This window comes from Lampetra planeri, chromosome 60 (genome assembly GCF_965212315.1).
Source record: "Lampetra planeri chromosome 60, kcLamPlan1.2.h2, whole genome shotgun sequence".
In the NCBI taxonomy this organism is placed as follows: domain Eukaryota; kingdom Metazoa; phylum Chordata; class Hyperoartia; order Petromyzontiformes; family Petromyzontidae; genus Lampetra; species Lampetra planeri.
In genome coordinates, this window is record NC_136166.1 from 4982226 (window position 1) to 4999858 (window position 17633).

General features: G+C 50.6%; 1 protein-coding gene across 1 annotated transcript in view; it reads left to right on the forward strand.

Annotated features, from left to right (window-relative positions):
* LOC144736311 (glycine receptor subunit alphaZ1-like) overlaps nucleotides 1-17633 on the forward strand; it is a 174056-nt gene that overhangs the window by 27474 nt on the left and 128949 nt on the right. Inside the window, exon 2 of the mRNA XM_078618959.1 lies at nucleotides 11639-11800. Within this exon, the coding sequence (XP_078475085.1) occupies nucleotides 11639-11800 (162 nt within the window). The remainder of the gene's footprint in view (nucleotides 1-11638; nucleotides 11801-17633) is intronic.

The window sequence follows — 17633 nt, forward strand, 5'->3', positions numbered from 1 at the left end:
CGGTTAACAAGCGTAATAAGGGGCCATCCATTGAGTACGTACGCATGGAGGGGGGAGTTGGGGGGTTAACCCAAATGCGTATGCTTGCGTATGAGTGGGTCTACTGACAATGTACGCATTGGAAACGTGGGGGGAGGGAGGTTGAAGCCTCGATAATAATGTGTCTACATTGGCCTTCAAATGAGCTAGTCCACCACTGGACTTTCTATCTGTTTGCTTAAACACGTTAATATTATTTAATATGATTAATCCTTGATAATTTCTGCGTGGATTAAATATCGGCCGTTCTATAGGATGTGGGGGTGGGGTGTAAAAAGTACGTGTGCGTACAGGGAGGAGGGGAGGTGGTCATGCTTTGACAGATTTTTGCGTAGCTCCTCAATAAATGGCCCCTCACAACACGTTCATTGAGCTTCGGCACGCATGTCGGGTTTTTGTTGTTGTTGTTGACATCTGGCCCCATCACCGCAGTGACGTAAAGCGGCAGCGAGGCTCCCACCCCCGCACCCCCCCCCCCCGCTTGGGCTTGGTGCACGTGAATTGCCACGAGACCCACCCAGTCACCGTTGGGCCAACATTGGTCCGACGTTGGGCCAAACCACATGTCAACATTGGGCCATCGTTGGGCCAAACCACAAGTCAACGATGGCCCAAACCACATGTCAACATTGGGCCATCGTTGGGCCAAACCACAAGTCAACATTGGGCCATCGTTAGGCCAAACCACAAGTCAACATTGGGCCATCGTTAGGCCAAACCACAAGTAAACATTGGGCCATCGTTGGGCCAAACCACAAGTCAACATTGGGCCATCGTTAGGCCAAACCACAAGTAAACATTGGGCCATCATTGGGCCAAACCACAAGTCAACATTGGGCCATCGTTGGGCCAAACCACAAGTCAACATTGGGCCATCGTTGGGCCAAACCACAAGTCAACATTGGGCCATCGTTAGGCCAAACCACAAGTAAACATTGGGCCATCGTTGGGCCAAACCACAAGTCAACATTGGGCCATCGTTGGGCCAAACCACAAGTCAACATTGGGCCATCGTTAGGCCAAACCACAAGTCAACATTGGGCCATCGTTGGGCCAAACCACAAGTCAACATTGGACCATCGTTGGGCCAAACCACATGTCAACATTGGGCCATCGTTGGGCCAAACCACAAGTCAACATTGGGCCATCGTTGGGCCAAACCACAAGTCAACATTGGGCCATCGTTGAGCCAAACCACAAGTCAACATTGGGCCATCGTTGGGCCAAACCACATGTCAACATTGGGCCATCGTTGGGCCAAACCACAAGTCAACATTGGGCCATCGTTAGGCCAAACCACAAGTCAACATTGGGCCATCGTTAGGCCAAACCACAAGTAAACATTGGGCCATCGTTGGGCCAAACCACAAGTCAACATTGGGCCATCGTTAGGCCAAACCACAAGTAAACATTGGGCCATCGTTGGGCCAAACCACAAGTCAACATTGGGCCATCGTTGGGCCAAACCACAAGTCAACATTGGGCCATCGTTGAGCCAAACCACAAGTCAACATTGGGCCATCGTTGGGCCAAACCACATGTCAACATTGGGCCATCGTTGGGCCAAACCACATGTCAACATTGGGCCATCGTTGGGCCAAACCACAAGTCAACGTTGGGCCATCGGGCTAACGTTGGGACAAACTAAATTCCAACGTTGGGCTAACGTTGGCCAGTTTACTGGGCACACACTTCACACAGTAAGACAAAAAAACAACAGAAAACATGCATTCGCAATTTTTACGGTGTAAATCGCAGTCGGACCACTTATAAATAACAGGCTTCATGTTATTGATCCGTGTTATTGACTAACATGTTCAGTTGTTTTTGCTTTACGTATTTTGCTTCATGTATTTTTCCTTATGTATGTTACCTTGTTGTTTTGCCTTTTGTTTTCGCCTTATGCACTGCACGATTAATGCTACCCGTTAGATTCAGATATAATGAATGTTTATATTTTTTACCCCAATGGTCAAATAAACAATATACTGTATATGTAAAATAAACAACTCTTAAACGTTATACTTTTTATTTGAAGACGTTTCCACGATTGATATTTTACCGATGAAAAGCAAAAATAAGCGGCGCGTAAAAAAGGGTTTTTTTGGGCTTAGATTGCGTAAATATAAATGTGTCATTATTCAGGAAGGTCTGTCACGTAAACAAAACGTGCCAATCAGTTGCAACTTCAGCACACACCGGTGCGTTTGAGAGTAAACCCACAGCAACGTTTATAATTCGAGTAGCGTGACGTTTCGCTGGTGATCGCAACCAACTTTATCAGGCGATTTGCCGGAATTGTGAAGAAGTCTTCCTGCTTCCGGGGTTAAAGGCGACGTCATCACTGTGATCCAATCAGGTGCGAAGACCAGAGGGGGGTGTGGTCGTATACATTACAACAAGGGATGTAAGCAAATCATTTTCAGAGGAGGGCCACTTTCCCCGATAAGATATTATCGGTGTGAGGGCCGCCACACCATTTTAAACCATTTGGGGGGTGTGGGCGGGGTGGTTTGGACAGCAGCACGATAATGATGATGATGGGTGGTTTCACTGTCTGTGTATCGTCTGTGGGCGCCGCACTAAATGCCATCAGTGGTCGCACTAAAGGCCGCCGGAGGCCGCACTAAAGGCCGCCAGGCGCAGAAACTAAAGGTCACCGGGGGCCGCACTAAAGGCCACCAGGGGCCACACTAAAGGCCACCAGGGGCCGCACTAAAGGCCGCCGGAGGCCGCACTAAAGGCCGCCAGGCGCAGAAACTAAAGGTCACCGGGGGCCACACTGAAGGCCACCAGGGGCCGCACTAAAGGCCGCCGGGGGCCGCACTAAAGGCCGCCAGGGGCCACGCTAAAGGCCACCAGGGGCCACACTAAAGGCCACCGGGGGCCGCACTAAAGGCCACCAGGGGCCACACTAAAGGCCACCAGGGGCCGCTCTAAAGGCCACCGGGGGCCGAACTAAAGGCCGCCAGGGGCCGTGAGTGGCCCGCGGGCCTTGCAAGGGAGAACGCTGCCGTAAGCGATGCACACTCCTCCGGCCACGCATTGCATCGTGGTACGTGGGCGATGCTCATTGGTGTCGCAGTTCCACGTTGAGCGAAGGGGGAGAGAGGGAAGATGGAGGGGAGGGAGAGAGGAGTGAGGGAGGGGAGTGAGGGAGTAAGGGAAGGGAGAGAGGAGGGAGAGGAGGAGGAGGGAGGGGAGGAGGAGAGAGGGGAGGGAGGAGGAGAGAGGGAGGGGGAGGGAGGGAGAGAGGGAGGGGGAGGGAGGGAGCGGAGGAGGAGGAGAGAGGGAGGGGGAGGGAGGGGAGGAGGGAGGGAGGAGTAGGAAGGGAGGGAGAGGGGGAGGGGAGGGGAGGAGGAGGGAGAAGGAGGGAGAGGGGAGGAAGCGGAGGAGGAGAGAGGGAGGAGGAGGGAGCCAGCCCGACGTACAACCGCATCGGCGACCTCAGCTGGAGCATCGCCCACGGCACCGTCACCACCAACGCCTCCCTGGCGCGCTTCACCGACACGCCCCCGGAGTGCCGGTTCTGCGGTAAAGTGGAGACGGTGGCGCACCAATACGTGGAGTGCAAGAGCCTGGACTCGCTGTTCAAGGTCCTGAGAAACATCCTACTAAAGTTCAGCCTCCACTTCTCCCCGACGGTCCTCATCTTTGGATACCGAAAGGGCGACGGATCCCAACATCTTCAGGGGCTGGTCAACGTGCTCGTCGGCTACGCCAAGCTCGCCATTTACAGGGCGAGGAAAGTGGCCCTGGAGGGGAAACGTCCGGCCAGCAGCCTGGGCATCTTCCGCGCTCTGGTCGGAGCCAGGGTGTGGCTGGAGTTCCGCCATGCACGGTTGACCCACGCCGTGCCGGCCTTCATGGAGCAGTGGGCGATGGAGGAGGCCGTGTGCTCCGTGGCAGATGACGGGGAGCTCTGCATGCTGTTATGAGCTACCCGTCAGAGGCCGTCAGACTGCGAGGGGGGCGGCGTACATAACGAGAGAGTGAACGAAAGAATGAGCGACAGAACGAGCGAGAGAGAGAGCGAGTGAGAGAGAGAGCGAGAGAGCGAGCGAGAGAGTGAGCAAAAGAGCGAGCGAGGGCTACATAAAGCCCAGTTTAAAAAAAAAAAAAAAAAAAAAAAAATTTACGAAATGATGACCGAAACAAAGTGCCGAATACACCGAGCATCTTCTTGTTTCCACTGATCGTAAAAAAAAAGGAGGGAGAGGGGAGGGAGGGGGAGGAGGAATGAGGAGGGAGGGAGGGGTACCCCCGGCACTCTCTGCCTCTCCGTGCACGAGCGGCGGGGTGGGTGGGTGGGGGGTGGTGCTTGGGGACGACGTGGCGAGTGATATATTGAAAATCATTTTTAACCCCCGCAGTGAACAAAATGCGTTGAGGTATGGTCACGGCGCGGGGAGGTCAGACCTTCACCCCTGTGGGCAGCGGTGTCGCGGTGGTCAGCGTGTTGCGCTACGAACCCAGGGATCCGAGTTCAATTCCCGCTCGAGGCCAACAGATATGTGAAATCGGTCCGGGGCTTCACTTAGATCGGCTCGGCCTCAAATGACTACCCGATACAATGTGCAAACGTCGCTACTCGGGGTCGTGATGCTGGTCTCACCCTACCCGCACGTGTGCCGTACCGTGCCGGCCTTCATAGGGTGCTACTCGCTAACGACCCTTGCCCCAAAACAGGCTGTTAAGGCTACGCGGGGGATCTTGGTACGAATTAGCGTGCAATGAATAGATGTACGTGATTAAGGGTTGACGTGTAACGCATCTGCTGGCTGCTGGGCAGCGGTGTGCGAGCACGACGAATCAATGACAAAACCCTCAGCACCGCGCGCGTGGCCTTAACAGACGACGTTTCGAGTCAAAGGCCCTCTTCTTCATAAGCACATAGTGAAAGCGGTGAATGTAGTTGATGTCCTCCAAGTGGACAAAGGGTCTGGAGCGTGAACACGCGAGGATGTTGTTGGCCACGAGTGAGAAGGAGTTGACGCCGTGGTTCCGATATCCCCAAGGGAGTCGGAAACCAGAAGTTTGAGAAGAGCCAAATTATACTGGTAGGAATGGAGTGAACCAGCCTACAATAGATTATATCGTCCGTCCGACCGTCCGATGTCCGATTAGGTATAGCAACATCGCCCACTACTGCAAACACTTGGCAGGACCCTACAAAAACCTTTAGACTCAGTGAGGCTTTCCTGGCTAAACAAGTGTAACATTCCCTTATAATAATTCCCTGATATAGTTTTTAATTAAAACATTTCAATTAAAAATTAACTCACAGCGGCCTAAAGCCTACAGCTAGGCCTAAAGCCTAGAACTAGGCCTCAAACTCTCCCTTCGTATCGTACCCCCGCCATTTCATTTTATTATAGCCATTCATTTGTTCGTTCCTACCAGCCCACCCCGCAGGGACCTGTTTTTGGAATTCGGTTAAACTCCAGCTCCCCGTCCCCTCTCCCCGCCCGCCTCAATATTTCAACGCGAATACGAGGTGGTGGTGGTCCCTTAATTAAAAAAACTGTTTACGAAGCAGTTCATTTAAAGAGCCAGCCCGCATATGGTCCCAGAGCCAGAGGTAGTGGACCGTCTGCGATAGTTATATTCTAAGGTTTTCGGTAAAGTCACGTAGGTAAAAAATTAAAATTAATAAAAGTAAAATAAAAATGCGATAGCCCCGTGGTCCGAGCGGTGCCAGCGAGGCGCTGGTGGTAGCAAGTACCTCCGTGAACCAGTTGATGGAGGCGTCGTCGATTTTTTCAACGGTTTTATTGAAGTTGACTTGTGTTTGTCGTGGTCAAATCTTGTAATTAAAAGTTAGTCTACTTCCTGTTGTCCAATCAATTCAAAATTTTACACACGGACTCAGATCCGGTGACAATGCGTGCCTGTATGAAAAGCGGCATCAATTCATCAATTAATTGCCTCCGCTCAAGCAATTATTTTTGTAAGGACGGCTTATTCATTATAATTTTTTGTGTAGGTCAAAAACGCCGCGGTCCCTAAACTGTGGAATTGGCTCCCACAAAACGCAGGCGCCGCGTGTCTCGACTGTGAGTTAAACGAAGTTGTTAATAAAACCGTTGTTTAAAAAATAAACTTTTTTAAAGGAGCTTATTGCTGTTGTTTTCCGTTCGTCCGTTTGTTCTCGTCGCAAAAACGAATGGCGACCGCGTGGTGTTAAGTCCACCTGCCGAATTCGTTTTGTCCGGGGGGTCCAGGGACGTTGGGAAAGCCGCCGGGTTGAGTCACGAGCGAAGACCGACCGACCGACCGACTGACATCAATGTTCCGAATGCCGCCCTCGTGTTTAAAGCACCGCGAGGGCTATGGACGAGGTTCAATGTCAGTTGAACACGTAGCAAGGAGGCTTTCGGCGACCAATGTTATCCACAATAGAGTTTTTTTTGGGGGGGGGGAGTGTTAGATAACGTAAATATAAATGTGTGTCGTTAAACCCGCCGCCACCCGACACGGCCAGTTAGTAAGGGTTTGTCCCGTAAACGAAGCATGCCAATTCATTACTAGTTTAGCACAACGGTGTGTTGGAGAGTAAAATCCACAGCATTTACTATTAAAGGTCAGGCATGTTTTTTTAAAGAGTCAAACCTTATTAATTGGCCGTGTCGGCTGGTGTCGGGTTTCACGACACATTTATATTTTCGCGATCTAACCCAACAAAAACACATTCCTGCGGAGGGAGCTGGTAGGAACGTTGGGTTGCTCGGTCAATGGCCTGCAGGGTCAACGGCGGCGTGGTGTATTCCGCAAATATGGCCGACTGTGAGGGCGGGCACAAGCCGGCGTGAGTAGGTTAAACGTTGAGTTTTATAAGGGCACCACGGGGTGACCAGACCCTCCCCTCCCCACCCAGCCCCACCCCTCCCACCCCCCACCCCAGCACTCCCCACCCCACCCAGCCCCTCCCCACCCCACCCAGCCCCTCCCCACCCAGCTTCTCCCCACCCTCCCCACCCAGCCCCTCCCCACCCTCCCCTCACCACCCAGCCCCACCCCTCCCATTTTTGCATGCACGATGGACGGATGGACACAATAATCCCCTGTAGGCTGGTGTAATCAGGAGGTTCCTATCAGTATAACCTCTTATGGAAGGTTCAATGTATTCCGACCTCACTCAAGTCTGCAATGCATGCGTAATGAGTGACTTCCGCGACACGTCGTATCGAGGGTACTCTTCTTTATTCCACGCACGGGCACAGCACAGGCCAACGGTATCAGCTTCCTCTCCAAGTACACACTTAGCTATTACGTTCAACAGACTACACACACGGTTGATCGCACGGCGGGTTCCGCTTGTCCGCTCCCGGTCTCGCCGCTGGCTGACGGCGTGCCGGGGAGGGCGGTGGAGCTCCGCAGGAGATTTGCCACGTGGCCGAACGACGGAGAGAGATGACGGCGAGCAGCGATGCAGTCCGGACCCAAGACTCCCCCACACCGACCTCGAGTCCTCCTCCGCTTATATAGCTGCAGGCGCGGCTAGGCCTCGCCTCCGGCCACGCCCTCTCGTGGAACATTCTAGACAACTGAGAGGCGCCAGGTGGAGGAACAACAGACGAAGGTGGTGGGCAGCAAGCCACGTGGAGATCCGGCGCGACGAACGATTGCCCAAGTTCTGGGGTCCTCTCTATATGTTGTTATCCTCGCGGCACTAGCGGCGTTTGGCTCGGCCATCGAACAAATGGGTTGGCCGCCGCATTGCGCGCTTTCAGATGCGGTTCTGCGGCCGTCTGGAACGCCCACCCTTCCGATATTAGGAAGCCACTGGAGCTGTGCACTTTTAAATCGTCATCTAGATTGACGAATCGTGGTCCTTTTAAACTGCCCTTTGTGTTTAGTTTGTGGTCATTTCTCCGATTAGCGCGGTTGGCTACGTACGGTGCGAAAGAAGTTCAACATAATACATACAATGTAATATCGTCCAATGAATGAGTGCTTTACATGTGGGAAGAAACCAAAGCACTCGGAGAAAACCCACGCGTGCGAGGGGGAAACGCTCGATCCCGTACATGCGAATGGCGCGAAAGAAGTTCAACATACAGACAGAACAGGTGGAGTCCATATTGTTGTACAGTATTGTACTGCCTTGTGGCGAGCCAGGGTACGGCTCCTCCGATACGACCACGGAAGTTTCGCGACATCTGTCCGGTGATCCACCAACTCTCGCTGCTGCCTCCACAGCGCCGGGTTACAGCTCTGCATAGTCGCCGCCGTCCATCTGGGTTAACTTAATCACAGGTCTTGCATTCAATTTCAATATGACAAAGCTAAATACAATTTAACATGACTTAAAGCTTTCGTGACTGCAGGAATTCATATTCTTTGGTTATTTCGGTAAAGTCACGTAGTTAGAAATAAAATAAAACAAATCACGACGTTTTGATCGCAACAAGCGGTCGTCATCAGCCTGATGACGACCGCGACTTTACCGAAAGAACCAAAGAGTATGAAAATAACACAATTAAACATATCCCGGAAAAGCCCTGCTAGGCTGCTACGTCGTGAGGTGATATTGCAAGTAATTGAGGTCCGGAGTTTCACTCTGTGCTACCTTTCCGGTAAAGATCTAAAACTAAACTATTTTTGTTTTATTTTACTAGGTACGGCCCACTGAGCTATGTAGCTTTTTTTCAGGAGCGAACTGGCTCTACGAAGTGGCTCATCGTGTGGACATTCACAGCAGCCAAATACTCCAAACGCACGTCATGTTCATTCTAAATATGGAGGGGAAAAACCGGAGGACCTGGAGAAAAATTCACGAGACACGCAGACTCCAAATAGACAGCAGGCGTCAGGGTCGGGATCGAACCCACGACCTCCTGTACACCAGGCGAGGTAGTTAACATCTCCTAGCCACCGTGATAATGATGAGAGAGAGAGAGAGAGACTCAAACTCCAAATTTACAGCAGGCGTCAGGGTCGGGATCGAACCCACGACCTCCTGTACACCAGGTGAGGTAGTTAACATCTCCTAGCCACCGTGATGATGATGAGAGAGAGAGACACGCAAACTCCAAACATACAGCAGGCGTCAGGGTCGGGATCGAACCTACGCTCTCCTGCATACCAGAGAAGGTAGCTCACATATCGCTACATTCCGTACTCCGTTTCACTGCGCTGGGCAGTTGTGGGTTGGCTAATGAAGATGCTTGCCGCGCGAGAATGCCCTACTGCTACTACGCATCCATAATAGAGGGTTTTTTGGGGGGTTAGATCGCGTAAATATATAAATGTGTCGTTAAAACCCCACACCACCCGACACAGCCAACTAGTGAGGGTTGTCACATAAACAGAACGTGTCCAATTCGTCACTAGTACAGCACTAGTGTGTAGTGTATAGTGTAGTGTGTAGTAGTGTATAGTGTAGTGTATAGTGTAGTAGTGTATAGTATAGTGTAGTGTATAGTGTAGTGTATAGTAGTATATAGTGTAGTGTATAGTGTAGTGTATAGTAGTGTATAGTGTAGTGTGTAGTAGTGTATAGTGTAGTGTATAATAGTGTATAGTGTAGTGTATAGTGTAGTGTATAGTGTAGTGTATAGTGTAGTGTATAGTAGTGTATAGTGTAGTGTATAGTGTAGTAGTGTATAGTAGTGTATGGTGTAGTGTATAGTGTAGTGTATAGTGTAGTGTATAGTAGTGTAGTGTATAGTGTAGTAGTGTATAGTAGTGTATAGTGTATTAGTGTATAGTAGTGTATACTAGTGTACAGTGTAGTATACTAGTACAGCACCACACCGGTGTGTTGGAGAGCCAAGCCACAACATTTACAATCTGGGTACGACGTTTCGGGTTTTTACGACACATTCATATATTTACGCGACCTGACCCAAAAAACCCCCTCTATTATGGATGATATCGGTTGCTCGGCCCTCTTGCGCTTGGATGGGAGCAGTGGATTGTGGGGACAGGAGGCCTCTCATCCCGAAGTGGATTGATGATGATGATGATAATGATTCGGTTATCACTCGCCGCTCGTGTGAGACGCAGTGGCGGGTCCGGGGAGATTTGGGTTGGTGGGGGGGGGCTTGAGACCCAGAATATTGGACCGGATATTTTCACCGCAAGTATTTGTGGCGAATGCAGACACGATTCCTTGCAAAAGGTTTCAGTTTGGTGTTTGGACATCTTAACACCTGTTTTGTTGCCAGAAAAAATGGCAAAACCTATTCTTATACCGGTATTTTAATGTTTACCAAAGTAATACGAAATGGGACCTTTAAGCCTTGCAAAAGGTTTCTATTTGGTGTCTGAACATCTTAACGCCTGCTTTATTGCCAGAAAGGGTAAAACCCGTTTTTATTTTTGTTCATACAAAGTAATACGTTTTCAAACATTTTATTTCTAGCATATTTTATTTAGGGGCCATTTTTTCTTATTTATTACCATATTTATTTAGTTTAGGACCATATTTGATTTAGGGCCATACAGTATATATATTTTTTAAAAGCGTTGAAATTTCGGAATCGCCACACCACAATCTCTCCCCCCGCCCCCTCCCCAACGCCTCATTTGGAAGTTTCTAGAACACCCCGTGGGTCTGTGGCTGAGACCGTGGGTCTGTGGCTGAGACCGTGGCCCTGGGATCGAACTCAGGTGTGGGGGTCGGTTCGTAGTGAGTGCAAGGAGGAGGAGGGGGGGTGCCACATCCAGCCACCACAGTGAGCAGTAACTCCATCCATCCATCTCGCGTCTCGACTACGACACAACACAGCAGTATTCGTGCCCATATAATGTACGTGTTGTCGTCTATAGGACCCGTAAATATTCAACAAAAAAACACCCCTGACTCTTTCAAGAGCGGATGCGCGGTCAGGAGCAAAGTTAATTTGGGGATGGGGGAATGTGGACATCAATCTATTTATAAAAAAACAAACATAAAATACTAAAGATTCCCCGTATAGCCTGAGCAGACTGTAGGAGCAAGTGCTGTTCGCGAGCACCTATGAAGGTCAGCACAGCACACGAAGGGGGGGAGGGGGGGATGGACAACTCCACGCACGGACGCCTTTGTCTCCCTAGTGAGCCAGGACACACACACTCTCTGACGGACATCCCGCGTGTCCACTCCTCGTAGTAGCCTGCGCATTAGGGATGCGAGCCGTGTCCACTCGCTGCTGCCTCCTCCCCTGTCGTAAATCTCTGGGTGCGCGCCGCAACTGCAGCTTCGTGTGCCCCTGGCTCCTCCCACTGCCTCTCTCGCTCTCTCTCTCTCTCCCTCCGCTTCATTCCTCTTCCGCTGCACACTCAAACTACCACCTCTTCAGTCCACCACCACCACCAGATTCTTCTTCATCGCTCGCTCCACCTCGCTCTTCCTTCACTCGGCGGCGAGGCCGCCAGCCCCATCGCGAGGAGGAGGCGGCGGCGGCGGCGACCTTCCTGCTGCTCCTCCCGCCTTGCAGCAGCAGCAGCAGTAGAATCAGCTGCATCATCATCAGCAGCAGCAGCAGAATCAGCTGCAGCAGCTGCATCAGCACCATCGGCGTCGGCACTCGCAGCGCTCCAGCGCCAACACCGCATAGTCGCCCCCCCTCCCCCCCGCGTCTCTGGCGTTAGCGCCCCGCGTGTGCCCCAGCGGCGTGGAGGAGGAGGACGAGGAGGAGGAGGGAAGAGGAGGCGATCGCTTCGGTCGCTGTAGCCGCCGCGCTGCTACCCGTGGAGCCATGAGGCGCCTCTCGCTGCTGCTGCTGCTGCCGCTGTCGCTGCTGCTGCAGGCGCAGCTCGGTGCCGGTCAGCGGTGAGTGGCGGGGACCCTCCTCCTCGTGTGCCAGTCGCGAGTGTGGGGGGCGACCCCCGTGGGTAGGCACCCCGGGCACCCCACGAGTAAAGCCGCGGCCGCTGATTGTGTCGAGACCTGAACGCGCGCGGCCTGTCCCTCGGAGTCGGGGGGGGTGGGTGGGTTGGGTGGGGAAAGCGGAGACGCCGAAGCGACGATTGTGAATCAGAATAATTATAATGATGAGTGTGCGTGCGTATTGCTGATGGTTTCGTGGCTTTCCTGGCCGCCTGCGATTTCAACTCCAAGCAAACGCAGCAGCAGCAGTAGCTACAGCTGCAGCTGCTGCGTTTGCTCGACGGAGCTCACCCCGTGCCACAAATGTGCGCGGCGCGCGTTGCTCTGAAGATCCTCCTCGTGAGTCCGTCTCCGCGCACCTTCCCCGACGTGGTACGGTGCGTAAGAAGTCCCGCGGCGACGTTGGCGTGTGTGAGAGCGGCGGCTGTGGTGTTCTCGTGTCGTGTTAGTTTTGTTTTACATCGTAGGTAAATTTGCCGAGCCAGATGATTGCGTGCGTCCGCGGTAAGCGGGAGTGTTTGCATAGCCGTCTTCTGCACAGATCTCGACCCCAGAGTCCGTGGGTCTCTTTGCGGCTGTTCTGCAATCTGAATCGCCTGCGTAGATATTCGCGGCGAGCCTCTTGGGTCTCCACCTGAGTCCTGTGATTTCTGTGTCCGAATCGATACAGAACGCCGTCACGAGTCGTCGGACCCCTGCAGTGAGTCCGTGGGTCTCGTTGCGACTCCGTCGGACCTCTGTTGCATACCGCGCGCGCGTCTCGCTCCATAGCACGGCTCTGATGTCGATGGGGATTGGTGGCTCTGAGCCTGGGGGGGGGGGGTGCACGCTCCCTCTGGGGGTGCGAGATGCCCTTTGGGGGGACGTGTGGTTGCGAGACGCGGCCAGATGTTTGTTTTGAAGGTTAAGCACCGAAACTCAAATTTATGCACGGATCACACGAGCGCGACAACCTACACTTTGTTTCCATCAAACCGGTGTGTGTATTAACATCGAACACGTTTTGTTGTTGCGACGATTGGGAACCAAAGGGGTTGGCAAGGCTGCAGGAAAGGTTAAAGAGCCACTGATATGTGTAGCGCAACCTTGTTGTTGTTTTGTTGTTGTTGTTGTTGTCATATTGTTTACATCGAGATGGTTGACAACCAGATAATTGCATCGGGAGTGGTGCGCGCGCACCCCCCCCCCCCCACTCCTTCTGTGCGTTCGTGACGATGCCCCCCCCCCTCGCCCCCCAAACTTCCCCTTCTGTGCGGGGCTAACCCACGGTTCAGCCCTTCTCTCTCGTTCATCGGTGGTGGCGACCGAATCACATTTGCCGCACACCGCCGGAAGGTGGCGGGCGGGATTTCTGAGTTCTCGATTTGTGTATCGCAAAATGGATCTATGCAATGACACGGCACTTACAGATTGACCGTGCCAGAGTGCCAAGTGACGCGTGGTGGTGGGTTACAGATTTTGCCGATCGCGGAGTAATGCTCCCCCCCCCGCCGCTTGTGCGCTCTTCGTCATGACGTTTTAACTCTTCGTCATCTCTCTCCTGTCCAACAACCTCGATTGGGTCTTTCCCCCCGATATTCTGCACATTCCCACCGCTTCTTGGCGTTGGCATTGCCAACATCTTGAGATAGCAGTGCATTATGGGTGCTGCAGGGCATCTCAGGAGATGGTCCGTGTGGTTTGCTACTCCTGACCAAGCACATTGTTCGGTTGTGCAGCAGAAGAACACCCCACCCCCTCCCACGATTTAATGCGAGAGTCACATCTTTTCGAGACCCCACTCTCTTGAAGCCATTTGGAACTGGGAGCCAGACGCGAGCTCCTCGCCTGGGGGGGGTGGGGGGTGCAATTGCAGAGCCAGGATTTTCAGGTAGGGGGGGTGGTAACCCCTCCAGCAATGAGAAATGATAGAGGAGTTGTTACGAAGTAAGGACTTGTCCCTTGCTTTTTATTCAACGAGTGTGCGGCGATGGTGCAGCCATCGATCGAGGGTCGAATTCGAACCGCGTTGTGTGATCGGCATCGCGCTCGCTGAAGGTGAATGCCTTCAGGGAAGTCGTGCGCTGTACACGCAACTGCGCACAACTCTGTGAGTCACTTATAACCGCTTTGCCGTTACTTATTGCCAATTATGGACTATTGTCCTATCATCTCATAGAGTCCCTGGCCACGTAATAATATGCTACACAGTGGCAGTGGGGGTCGCAAAATGCCGATTTATTACTAATAAACCCCAATGATCTAATCGAAATTAGGGATTTCGATCGGATTATTGGGGAGGCACATGCCCACATGCCCCCCCCAATAATCGATTACTCGCCGGGCTCCATTCAGCACCTTTAACTGTTGCTGTTACATTTGATTCTGTATGATTTTAATTTACGTACCATTGTTTTTTTTGTACTGCGTCTGTCTAACTTGTCAACTCCCTCTGTACGTTTTTCACCAATGCCGGACCCCCAGCCTGGGACTCTTTGAATAAGAGACGTCATAGCTGATCGGGTCCTTCCAGCTGAAATCAAATGTCTGCGTTAGTCTCTATGCCTCTACGTAAGTTTATAGGTCTCTGGGTGAGTTCATGAATGTGTAAGCCTATGAATATAGGTAAGAGTCTAATGGTCTCTGTGTGAGTTCATGAATGTGTAAGCCCATGAATATAGGTAAGAGTCTAATGGTCTCTGTGTGAGTCCATGAATGTGTAAGCCCATTAATATAGGTAAGAGTCTAATGGTCTCTGTGTGAGTCCATGAATGTGTAAGCCTATAAATCTCGGTGAGAGTCTATGGGTCTCTGTGTGAGTCCATGAATGTGTAAGCCCATGAATATAGGTAAGAGTCTAATGGTCTCTGTGTGAGTCCATGAATGTGTAAGCCTATAAATCTCGGTGAGAGTCTATGGGTCTCTGTGTGAGTCCATGAATGTGTAAGCCCATGAATATAGGTAAGAGTCTAATGGTCTCTGTGTGAGTCCATGAATGTGTAAGCCTATGAATATCAGTGAAAGTCTATGGGTCTCTGTGTGAGTCCATGAATGTGTAAGCTTATGAATCTCGGTGAGAGTCTATGGGTCTCTGTGTAAGTCTATGAATGTGTAAGCTTATGAATCTCGGTGAGAGTCTATTGGTCTCTGTGTGAGTCCATGAATGTGTAAGCCCATGAATATAGGTAAGAGTCTAATGGTCTCTGTGTGAGTCCATGAATGTGTAAGCCCATTAATATAGGTAAGAGTCTAATGGTCTCTGTGTGAGTCCATGAATGTGTAAGCCTATAAATCTCGGTGAGAGTCTATGGGTCTCTGTGTGAGTCCATGAATGTGTAAGCCCATGAATATAGGTAAGAGTCTAATGGTCTCTGTGTGAGTCCATGAATGTGTAAGCCTATAAATCTCGGTGAGAGTCTATGGGTCTCTGTGTGAGTCCATGAATGTGTAAGCCCATGAATATAGGTAAGAGTCTAATGGTCTCTGTGTGAGTCCATGAATGTGTAAGCCTATGAATATCAGTGAAAGTCTATGGGTCTCTGTGTGAGTCCATGAATGTGTAAGCTTATGAATCTCGGTGAGAGTCTATGGGTCTCTGTGTAAGTCTATGAATGTGTAAGCTTATGAATCTCGGTGAGAGTCTATTGGTCTCTGTGTGAGTCCATGAATGTGTAAGCCTATGAATATCGGCGAGTACTGAGTACTGTTGCAGAGACAGATTGTAAATGTTGTGGCTAGGCTCTCCAACACACCGGCGTGGTGTACTAGTGACGAATTGGCACGTTCTGTTTACTGACAACCCTTACTAGTTGGCTGTGTCGGGTGGTGGCGGGTTTAACGACGCATTTATATATTCAACGCCTAAAACATCTCTGTTACGGAGACGTCGTAGCTCGTCAAGACTCTTCCCGTTGCGTCTGAATGTCAGCAATAAGCGATTTCTGCGGAACTGAAGCGGTCCGTAGAATGTGCTGTTGTTTTATATTCTTGGGTCTTTCGGTAAAGTCACATTGATAGGTTCAAAGAAAATAACAAAAAAATTACAAAAATACGTGGTCGTCTTCCTGATCGAAACGTCGTAGTTTTTAGTTATTTTTTGTTATTTTCTTTGAACCTATCTCGATGACTTTACCGAAAGACCCAAGAATATGAATTCCTGCAGTCGCGAAAGCTTTAAGTCGAGATTTGTTGTCGTTTAATTCTGCTTCAGTGCAATATACAACGGGACCCGGAGCAAAAGCGAATGCAGCAACGATCGAACGGCCATTTGCAATTTGCAACATCGCAGGTAGCGAAAACTCGGGGAGCGACGTTAGGGGCCGTCCATAAATGACGTCACGCACCTGGGGGGGGGGGGGTCAGACATTTGTGACGATGTGTGACGAGGGGGGGGGGGGTGACAAATGTGACGTCACATCAAAATGCGCAACTTTAAATAATTATAGACAACACGTTCTACTTTATTAAATATACATTTTAATAAATGTTTTCTCCTACAACATCAGAGTGCAGCGCCACATTAAATACGCACTACAATGACAATAGTTTAAAGCGATTTGAAGCATGTTTTATATATTTTTTGGGGGGGGGGGGGGCAGAGCTTTGTGACGTCATATTTGAGGGGGGGGGTCTAACTTTTTGTGACGCCGTGTGACGAAGGGGGGGAGGGGGTGGACGTTGCGACGCCACAGGATAATTGTGACGTCCACAGTTTTGAACGAAAGCCTTGTCTTCTGCGGCTTGCGTTCTTCCACCGTTACAACAAAATAAAATAAAGGAATTAATATCCTGACGTCCGTGATAATACATCACGACAAATTAACTCCGGGCCTGCCCAGCTCACTAATACCACGTTGCAATGTTGGTGGTTGATGGCAAGCCAGTGTGGAAGCCACGAGGGATATGTAGAGTGAAGGAAACAAGTATTTGATCCTCTGCTGATTTTGTACGTTTGCCCACTGACAAGGAAATGATCAGTCTATAATTTTAATGGTAGGTTTATTTGAGCAGTGAGAGACAGAATAACAACAACAAAATCCAGAAAAACGCATGTCAAAAATGTTATACATTGATTTGCATTTTAATGAGGGAAATAAGTATTTGACCCCTCTGCAAAACATGACTTAGTACTTGGTGGCAAAACCCTTGTTGGCAATCACAGAGGTCAGACGTTTCTTGTAGTTGGCCACCAGGTTTGCACACATCTCAGGACAGATTTTGTCCCACTCCTCTTTGCAGATCTTCTCCAAGTCATTAAGGTTTCGAGGCTGACGTTTGGCAACTCGAACCTTCAGCTCCCTCCACAGATTGTCTATGGGATTAAGGTCTGGAGACTGGCTAGGCCACTCCAGGACCTTAATGTGCTTCTTCTTGAGTCACTCCTTGGTTGCCTTGGCCGTGTGTTTTGGGTCATTGTCATGCTGGAATACCCATCCACGACCGATTTTGTTGTTGTTATTCTGTCTCTCACTGTTCAAATAAACCTACCATTAAAATTATAGACTGATCATTTCTTTGTCAGTGGGCAAACGTACAAAATCAGCAGGGGATCAAATACTTTTTTCTCTCACTGTATACACCCGTGTGGATCACTGTCACTCGGACAGACTAGACATCCGCAACGTACGCGTGCGTCCTCCTATCCAGGGAGCGAGTAGCAGGGGACACGCAAATTACAGAATGTTCCAAGTACACACCACCGATTTTACAATGCGCTGCGCTCAAAATCGATGAGGCTGAGAAGGCGAATTGATAAATCCATATATCACATTTTGTAATTAGAATCGTTAGAATAATT